Genomic DNA, 10,894 nt, shown 5'->3' with positions numbered 1-10,894 from the left:
TTCATTTTCGTCCTCGATAAAGATAATTAAAATCGTTACTGAAAGATACACGATTAGTCACGTTGGTCCTTCCGTTAATTGGATAATGATGTGTCACGTTAAATGCCACGTGGCATGTGATGACGTGGAGGGCTAATGCCACGTGTCACAAGATAATTGGTTGACATGTCAGATTGATGATATCTGGCATGCCATGTGTCAGGTCAGTGACATGTGGCACTTGACATGTAAAAAAATTATTTATAATCAAAATAATTCTTAAAAGTTCAGACGTAAGTCATTTTCATTCCTAAAATTTTAAAAATTAATCAAATTAGTCCTTATATAATTTTTTTTTATTTTTTTGATAATATTAAATTTAAAATATTTTTTAATACTACTAATTTTAATAGAAATATAATTGACAATCAAAAAATTAGTAATTGTATCTTTTTTTCTTAAAAATTTGTTCAATAAAATTATCTCTCTCCTTTAATTTTTGTCAAAATCTCTCTTATTCTTTTCTATTCTAAAACCTTTTTCTTACATATTATATATATATATATATATATATATATATATATATACTCAAAATTAAAATGTATGTATTTGTTACCCTAAATAAAGTTATATGCTCAAAATAAAAATTTATGTATGTTAACCTAAATGAAAGTAATACCATAATGAAAAAAAAGATGTATAAATTTTTATTAACTTTGTTTAGGTTAACATACATAAATTTTATTTTGAGCATATAACTTTATTTAGGGTAACAATTACATACATTTTAATTTTGAGTATATATATATATATATATATATATATATATATATATATATTTCAGAAAAATGTAATAATGTAAGAAAAATATTTTAGAATAGAAAAGAATAAGAGAAATTTTGACAAGAATTAAAGGAGAGAGATAATTTTATTGAACAAATTTTTAAGAAGAAAAGATACAATTACTAATTTTTTGATTGTCAATTACATTTCTATTAAAATTAGTAGTATCAAAAAATATTTTAAATTTAATATTATCAAGAAAAAATAAAAAAAATTATATAAGGACTAATTTGATTAATTTTTAAAATTTTAGGGATAAAAATGACTTACGTCTGAACTTTCAAGAACTATTTTGATTATAAATAACTTTTTTACATGTCAAGTGCCACGTGGCATTAGCCATCCACGTCATCATATGCCACGTGGCACTTAACGTGACGTCATCATCCAACAGACGAAAGGACTAACGTGACCAATCGTGTATCTTTCGGGGACGATTTTGATTATATTTATCTTTTGAGAACCAAAATGAAAATCGGGTATTTTTCAGGGACGATTTTGGCTATTTACTCAATTCCTTTCTTTTCTTTTCTTTGCATTCTACCAAGTTAAAAGACGACACTTTTTGTTTTAGGGGACGACTTACATACATATGGTAAAAACGTCTTTTTGTGAAGATGATGCTTAATAAAATAAGAGTAATTATTTAAATCTGTCTCAAGAATTTTAAAATTGGATATTTTTGTTTTAAAAAAAATTAATACATAGATCAATTTTTAAGATTTTATTTCGATAGACAAATCAGTTATCAGTTCATTTCCTTACAAAGTAATTATCCAGATCAGTCTCCAAAAATTTTAAAAATAGACATTTTAGTCCCCAAGAAAAATTAATAACAAATCAATCTCCAACATTTTTCTCTGTTAGACATAACAGTCTTCTGTCCAAAAATAAAATAATAATAATAATAATAATAATAATAATTATTATTATTATTATTATTATTATTAGATTCTTTTATATATATATATATATATATTCACTCAATAATAATAATAATAAAATTATTAGAAATTATTCTACAAGAAATTCAAAGTTAAAACCATTTGATATTTTTGTATTTAATATAATTAAAATATGTGCTATGTAAAAAAAAATATGTTTATATTAAAAAATATGTATTAAAAAAATATTTTAATTTAGATTTATATTAAATACATATTTTTTTAATACAAACATATTTTTTAAAATAGTACATCTTTTAATTATATTAAATACAAAAATATCAAACGATTTTAATTTTAAATTTTTTATAAAATAATCTCTAATAATTTTATTATTATTATTATTATTATTATTATTGAGTGAATATATATATATATATATATATATATATATATATATACATATATATATATATATATATAAAAGAATCTAATGAATAAATTTATCATTATTTTTATCTAGAAAATACAAAAAATTATGGTACAATATTATTATTATGTAATTAATAATAATAATAATAATCAATAAAATTATTAGAGATTATTTTACTAAAAAATTAAGATTAAAATCATTTGATATTTTTGTATTTAATATAATCAAAAGATGTACTATTTAATATAATCTTTAATGATGATGATACACAAATACACTTATTTCAAAAAAAGTACAGACCAAGTCAATTTTGAACCAAAACACATCCAAATCAATTTTGGATCAGATAATGTCATCAATATGGCAAAAATTCGATGATAACGATAACAATAACGATAATAACAATAATAACGATACATATTAGAAGAAGATGACAATGACGATAACGATGATGATGAAGATGATAATGATGGAGGAGAAGGATGAAAAGGAAGGAGGAAAAAAAATTCTAATGAGAGAAGGAGGAGGAGGAGGAGGTGGCATTGGTGATGATAGTAACGAAAGAGAAAAACGAGGGGAGAAAAAAGCATGAAAAAGAAGCGTGTAATCTAAAGGACTTGGTTGGACTTGATTGATTAAATACTTGGACGTGGAACTTTATTGAAAAAAAATTGAAGGTCTAACTAATTATTATTAAATCAAGATAGTAATAAGATTTATGTATAATATAAACTAGTATTTTTACCTGTAATAATATTACGGGAATGTAAATTTTCTTAAAATTACGATCCACTTTGTTATATATTATGCATGACACAAAAGATTTATAAAATCAAACTATTTTTACAAAAAAGAGTCGTAGGTTGACAAAATTCTATGGCTAAGAAGACCAATGTATCTGTAGATAAAAAATCAAATCATAAGATTTTTATTTATTATTTTTATATGAAAAAGTCTAATTTCTTTATTAATAATTAATTTTAACATTTGTTATCTAAATTTAAAATAATTTAACGTATATACTTTTACATTTAATTAGGTGTTAAATCTGTTGTATAAATAAAAATAAATAATTTTTATACTTACTATTTAAAAATAATATTTTTTTCTCTTTGTATATAAAAATATAATTAGATAGTAGCATAAAAATTATACTGATAGTTATAAAATTAACTAAAAATCAATTTTTTTTTAAAATAATTGAATCTTGATTATAACTTTTAATTATAAAATTAGTATTCTCTCCGAATTATATGTAATAAATATTTGAAAGAAGAGAAATAAAAATATAGATTAGAAAGATAAGCGGTGAAAATTTAAAACTAAATAAAAAAACTAAAAAATTATGTATATAATAATAATAATAATAATAATAATAATAATAATAATAATATTTTTAATTAAATTATATTATTTTGTTAATTTTATTTTCTGTAGAAGAGAAAGATAGAAAAATAAAGAATGAGAGAAAACATATAGAAAGATAAAGATGAAGAATGAGATTGAGAGTGAGAGTTTGTTAATTTTGGAAGAAAAAATTATTTTAATTGTAAAAAAATATCGGATGACATATTTTAATTTGTCAAATTACTAATATAAAATATAAATTATATATAGAGTAAAAATAGTAGAGAGAAATAGAAAAATGGAGGTAGATGAGAGAATTTAGAAAAGTAGTTTATTAATTTTAAAAAAAAAAAATATTTTCTCTCAATTTTAATAAGAGAGTGTCATGTGACACATTTGATTATTAAATTAGATAGTAATATATGATACATAATATAGGTATATTTCAACTTCAATTTTAATTTTAATTCAATTAAAGAATGTCATGTTGCACATTATGATTGTCAAATTAATAATTAGTCATTGATATTGATAATGATATATAAAATAGATAGAGTGGTTGAAGAAATGTTAGAAATAGAGAAAGAAAGAGGGAGGAGGGGAGAACTCTTTAATTTTGGAGGGAAATATTTGATTTCAATTGCAATGAGAAAGTGACATATGACACATTTTTTGTTGTAAAATTAGTAAAGAGGATGGAATAATTCTTTAATTTGGATGAAAAGATTTAATTTCAATTACAACGAGAGAGTGACATGTGGCACATTTTGGTTGTAAAATTAGTAAGGAGGAGAGGAGAATTCCTTAATTTTGGAGGAAAAATTTGATTCCAATTGTAATGAGAAAGTGACATGTGGCACATTTTTGTTGTAAAATTAGAGATATATAGTAGATTATAAAATTAACGATGATTAAATTTTTATTTTTTATTTTATCATAAATTTTTTTATACTTTAGAATATTTTTCTTTAATTTATATAGTTAGCTACTAAAAATTAATTAAATTCCTTTAAAATAAGAATTAGTAAAATAAAAAAATAAAATATTTAATTATCATTAAAACAAAACAATGAGATTCACACATAATATAAATTATAAAATTAACAATAATTAAATATTCACTTTTTTACTTTATCAATTTACTTTGACAAAATTTTAAGAAGTCAAGAAAGTGAAGAGGTAAAAAAATAATTTGGCTCAAGTTTTTGTTGGAATATTATGAGTTAATTTAGTGTATTTTTTTTACCCCTCTAAAGCCATATGACCTTTTATATATTTACATTTTGTATTCAAAGGGAAGATATCACTTGTCTAATACCATCCTCAATCAAATTCGTAATTTAACTATAAATGAGAAAGAATTATTATATCATTTCAGTATTCTTTTGTCATGAATTGAATTATGAGTTTAACTGAATATAAATTATCAACAAGCGAATGTATTGCTAAAAAAAAAGAGTCTATTTGCGGTTTCCTAACAATCAAAGCCAGACATTCTAATACTCGACTTGCTCACTATCTGAATTAGAAACTAGTTTCTTAAAGCATGATTAGGTATATCTCTAGCTTAAAAACAAGTTAACAACTATCATACCCTAAACCTATCTATGTTATGCGTCCTACACCCTCAAAAGTCAAAACACACTTCCATTCTTCTAGCTCAAGAAGTACCAAGAGCTTGGAGCAACCTCATCACATCCACTGTATCATCTAAGTAGTACTTAGCTTTACTTGGTTTTTGACCAACAGTGCATGAAAAGATTTCTGGTGCTGGCAAAGATGTTCCACCATAAGCTTTGGTTAATAAGCTCTCAAACATGTCTTCATCAGACCTGTCATCCCCAATGCACAATACAAAATCTGGCGATTTCCCATTTTCGGCCATGGAAGAAAGAACCTCCTCTGCAACTAGACCTTTGGTAATCCCCTGCAAATATTAAGATATTTAAGTACAACCATATTCATAGGTTAAGAGATGAAAAAGATTGGTATATACCTGTGGCATTACTTCAATGATATGCTTTCCTTTCTTAACAACTACAGGCTCATTTGCAAGAACACTATCAAGGTGATCTAGCAGCTGCTTGGCTTGCCAAGATCCAAAATCAGGATCCGCGTCGCGATAATGCCATACCAAGGCACTCTCTTTGGTCTCTATATAGGCGCCTTCCGTTGCCTCGGTGTACAATCTCATCACAGGTTCAGCAATGCTTTTCCATACAAAGTTTGTACAAATATGACTCATTTCCCAAGTTGATTCTTGACCCCATCTGCAGAAAAGATCAAACAGAAAAAGAAAAAGCTTCATAATGCAGATACCAAAAGGAATTTTTTGGATGTCATTGATTATAAAATCACTTGCCTCACAAAATAACCATGCTCAGCTGCTATACCAAGATTCTTACACTGATTGAACCATTCACCCAATGTGGTTTTTCCTCTGCCACTTACTATAAACACTGTGTTGTTAGGGTCATTGCAAATGTTATTTAGAATGGCTATGACTTCAGCACTTGGGAGTTTAACAACGGAGGAATGAGGCACAATTGTACCATCATAATCCAGAAAAATTGCCCTGCAACTAGTCCTTTTATATGCTGAGACAATGTTGTAATTCGAAACCTTCCTGAAACTTGGAGAAAGGGACAAGACTCTAAAACTCAGACCAAACCCCATTCCCCAGCAATGATTCCTAAAATGATCCTTACAAGAGTGTTCTAGATGCCGCATAAAACTTCTGCTCCAGTAAGCTAAATCATGAGACTTAACATATCGATAGTGCTTATCATGTCGCAACTGTTGCTCTTCACTTGGCATTTTGATGGCCAAATTCATTGCATCAGCTACACCATTGATGTCCCATGGATTCACCCGGATTGCGCTACTAAGAGATGGCGAGCAGCCCATGAATTCGGAAACTACAAGTGCACTTGTATGTGGAGAATCAGGATCAAGTTCTAGAGCTTCATCCATTTTAGAACTCCCCTGCCTACACACTACATACTCATATGGAATCAAATTCATACCATCTCTTACCGCATTCACAATGCAACAATCTGCCAAAGCAAAGTAAGAAATCTTCTCATACACAGGAATAGGATGATCAATGATGATCACAGGTTGGTAACCGGCAAAACCAAACCTTTTGTTTATCCTATTAGCAGTAATATATGTCTCCTTCTGCGCTTCCTCGACATCTTTGCCGTTACTCCTTGGTGGATTCACAATCTGGACAAGCACAAGTTCACCCTGAAATTCCGGATACTGCTGAAGGAGTTCTTCCATTGCCAAGAGCTTTAGACCGATACCTTTGAATATGTCCATATCATCAACACCAAGAACAAGTTTCTTACCCTTAAATTTCTTGTAGATTTCTCTGGCTTTGACTAAAGAAGAAGAGTGGTCTAATGCAGATTGAAGCCAACCCACATGAATCCCCACTGGCAAACTTTTAATGGATATTATACGGCCAAAGTATTCAAGCTCAATGTAACCCCTTTTAGATTCAGACTTTAAGCCAAGAATTCGACTACAACACGAAAGAAAATGGCGCGCGTAATCAAATGTATGAAAGCCAATTAAATCTGAATTGAGTAATGCTTTCAAAATTTCATCTCTAACAGGTAAAGTCCTATAGATTTCTGATGAAGGAAATGGACTATGAAGGAAGTATCCTAGCTTGATCTTATTACAACGCCTTCGCAGAAATGTTGGAAGAACCATAAGATGATAATCATGAACCCACACATAATCCTGTTCTGGATTAATGACCTCCATGACTTTATCTGCAAAAATCTTGTTAGCAGACACATAAGCATGCCATAAGGATCGATCGAAGCCATTGCGAAAGTCAGCAAACATTGGCAACATGTCATGGAATATAGGCCACAAATGTTGCTTGCAGAATCCATGATAGAATTGTTTCTGTAGTTCTGAAGGAATGAAGGTAGGCACACAATTGAACTCCTCCAACAACTCAACAGAAACATTCTCTTGTTCGCTAGCATCTACATCGGCCTTCAACGATCCCACGTAAAAAACATCGGTTTCAGAAGAGATAGAATCTTTTAACTGCCACAAAATAGAACCTTCATCATAAGTAAAACACCATCTGCCGGTTTTTTTGTCCTTTTCAGCATTGATTGGAAGAAAATTTGCTACTATGATTATCTTTTGGTTGCATTCTGATGAGAAAGCATTTGAATAATCCTCCGCTTCATCATCATCATCATCCCTTCTTTTGCCATCTACATCAGAAAATGTTCTTGGAACTGTCATAACTCGCCGAAGAGCTCGATGAGTTTGAGGGAAATTTAAAACTTCCCTTGGCACCAAGTCCAACAAATTGATGCATGATCTTGCCACCATCCTTTTTTCCAGTTCCAAGTTATTGAGCCTGAAATTTGAAATGTTATCCAAAACTTAAAGAATCTCGAATAAATGAGTAAGGAAGATCAAGCACCTGTGAAGATAGAAGAGAAATAGTTACCACCATAGAGTGAAACAATGCCACAGAAATATATGACACAAGTTAACTACTCAAGCAAAATCCTCTAAATTCAAATACAACTACAGATTAAGAAGCATGTAAATTACACACAAGTATTGCTATATATATATATAACTTGAAATTCATGTAGTTAAATTCATGAAGATCTCTTTACACTTGACATTTTTTCTCTTGCTCATACCACAGTACAATGATATGCAACCAAAGATTAATTTATCAGAAACATAGAAATGAAAAGGTAAAGAAAGAATTTTAGTGGAGATCAAATACCATGAACTCAATTTATGCAGCAACAACACTCCAACTCACATTATGCAGCACTCTAATCCAGAACATCGATTGAATTGCTTATACCGATTTAGCAAGAAACAACATAGTCATATTGTTTTACTTATCCACCCTATATTAGTACAAATACGTTCATTCAAATTGATTTATCAGTCTGCATAAACTGTAAAATATCATTTGTGTTTCCTTGATTCAAACACCCCCCTCCCTTCCTTCTCAACTCATTAGGAAACCTTCACAAATAAATAAATAAACCATGATCGGACTTTCATCAAAATCCTTAACAAATAAATGAACATTAAGAAAAAAAATCTTTGAATTAATGAAATGGACCAAGTGTGCAAGTACAACTAATTTATCCTTATCCAAAAAACAACTCGAAATTTATGTCCCCGTTAAACATATAAGGAAAGCAAAACTATATTCAGCAGAGTGGAATATCAGTATTGCCACCTAGATTCAGCAGCATGTGCCATTATTATTGTTAACAATCTTTGTTTTTCTCATTTTCTCACTGAGCATTGTACTGAAACACGTTTTCCTAACCCCACCAAACACATTAACAACATGCAGAAAGAATAGTTGTAGAAGCCATTTACCTGAGAAGGATCAAACAGATGCAGACAACAAAGGTTGTTTCTTAGAAACTTGTTTCCCTTTGATGGCTGAACAAACAATGCAACTGAGGAAACCAAATATGAATACATATAAGATATAATAAAAAAGGAGAGAAGGAAAAAGAAAGAATCAAATTGAAGGAAGAGTGAAGGAACAATAATGGGGAAAAAACATATCATATTGTCATGAATAATTCAGAACAAAAAAGTGAGTGTTAACATTTTTCTTTTTAAAATAAAAATGAACAAATATTAGATTTGTTTATGGATAAGAAGGATATTATGACTGATGAGAATTGTGGGAGTTATAAAGGGTTATTGGAACCGAATTGGAATGATGATTCATATCTAATCTAATTAGTACTAACAAATTATTAGCAATTAATTCTGTTAACAGAAAATTGAAATAATAAAAAACGTTGGAAACATGTACATATGTTTTATGAGAGTACGTTTGTTTGATCTCACAAACTACTTAGTATAAAGTATAAACTATAAAGTATAAAGTGAATGAAGCAAAGAAACATCGAAGAAAAATCAAGAAATAACAGATAATCCGGATATGAATGTAAGTTACACTACTTTGCTTGATTTACACTCTTATTTGATGCCTACCTACATTACATTGCATTAATACACATAATGTCATAATGAAAAACAGATTGACCTTGTTTTGCCACCAAACTTAGAAAATATATAATTTCATTTTATCCATATATAGATTTCTTTTGGATAAACATATACATATAATTGAAAGAGAGAGAGAGAGAGAGAGAGAGCGCATATCTTGTTTATAATTAAATAATTAATTCAAGGAATGCGGTTAAGTAGAAGAGATATCTTTTATTATTAATCAAGTATTGAAAGTTTGATCTTTTGGGTCAGATATCTATTCATTAAAGTCTTTACAAGCTAACAAACTCGACAAGTGAATACTTCTATAAATATTGTAACATTTCAATCTAGTGAATAAATGTGGAGGAGAGAATGGAGTGATTGAGGGGCAAAAGATTAGGATAATGGAAAAGGATATACATATTATACGGGTATAGAATTAGGGAGTGAGAGTGACCAACACTACACTACTTAAAGCATGTGATGTGGCTGCTCGATCATGTTGGACCTTACCATGATGCCAACCCTGATCTCCCTTTTTCTCTCATTCCCTATCACTAATATGATATCTCGTTTCTTCTTTTTCTTTGGCAGTCACATCCATCCCATATATATATTTTGGTATATTTCAATAAACTTTGATTAAAAACAAAAGAGATGAGACGCAATTCATAATGGGTCACACATTATAGTAAAATTAATCTCATTATAAAAGGCAACATAACCAAGTTTAATAATCTGTTTTTCCAAGTCCAAGTTATGGTGCTAAATAAGCTACATACTTTCTTCAATATCTAGATCTTAAAGGGTTTATAATAATAATAATAATAAAGATGACACGAATACCCCTTCATGGTGGGGTCCCGTGGATAATGAATAAATTAAGAATAATATTAAGTAATCAATTTTTTATTAATATCAACTAATCTTTTTAAAATTATTTTAATTATCTTAAATTTTAGACTTTAAATCATAAAATTTTAACCTTAAATTCTAAATTATAAATGTAAACTCTAAAACTAACTAATATTAACTAAATAAACATTGGTTTCCTATGTTTTTCAGAGATTAAATGTTGGATTTGGGGGACAGAAATAATACATACGCTGCCAGTGGTAACCTGAACCTTAAAATCAAAATCATAATACTCTACACGCTAAGAACAAAAGAGACAATTATTTTAGAGAAATATTGTAGCAAAGGTATATGTAGATGGCGGCGGGACCCTCATTATGTGGTCGTGGAGCCGTGTTTTACGTTAATATGTCTTCCTATCTTAAAGCCAACCGCATAAATGTTTGCCGTAACAACTTGTCTTCTCTAGCAACATTGAAATTTCTTTTACATAAATTTAAAATACTCAAAATTTGAAGAAAAA

The 10,894-nt window shown here is 28.6% G+C and overlaps 1 protein-coding gene across 3 annotated transcripts; it reads right to left on the bottom strand.

Annotated features, from left to right (window-relative positions):
* Positions 1-4,825: 4,825 nt before the first annotated feature.
* LOC112722368 (probable alpha,alpha-trehalose-phosphate synthase [UDP-forming] 9) lies at positions 4,826-9,579 on the bottom strand. 3 transcript variants are annotated; one of them, XM_072207084.1, is made up of 5 exons: positions 9,517-9,579; positions 8,884-8,966; positions 5,849-7,882; positions 5,483-5,756; positions 4,826-5,413 (listed from the first exon to the last, which is right to left on the bottom strand). In XM_072207084.1, exons 3-5 carry the CDS (start codon positions 7,852-7,854, stop codon positions 5,147-5,149), a joined length of 2,547 nt encoding a protein of 848 aa, XP_072063185.1. In that variant the 5' UTR covers positions 7,855-7,882; positions 8,884-8,966; positions 9,517-9,579; the 3' UTR covers positions 4,826-5,146. The 3 variants fall into 3 exon arrangements, with proteins under 3 accessions (XP_072063185.1, XP_072063183.1, XP_072063184.1); XM_072207082.1 differs by having other exon boundaries at positions 5,849-7,948; positions 9,517-9,576; XM_072207083.1 differs by lacking the exon at positions 9,517-9,579 and having other exon boundaries at positions 8,884-9,171.
* Between the last annotated feature and the right edge of the window lie 1,315 nt (positions 9,580-10,894).

The sequence above is a fragment of the Arachis hypogaea genome, chromosome 11 (assembly GCF_003086295.3).
Source record: "Arachis hypogaea cultivar Tifrunner chromosome 11, arahy.Tifrunner.gnm2.J5K5, whole genome shotgun sequence".
In the NCBI taxonomy this organism is placed as follows: Eukaryota; Viridiplantae; Streptophyta; class Magnoliopsida; order Fabales; family Fabaceae; genus Arachis; species Arachis hypogaea.
The sequence above is the reverse complement of the archived record's forward strand: the minus strand, read 5'-3'. Positions and strand labels throughout refer to the sequence as shown.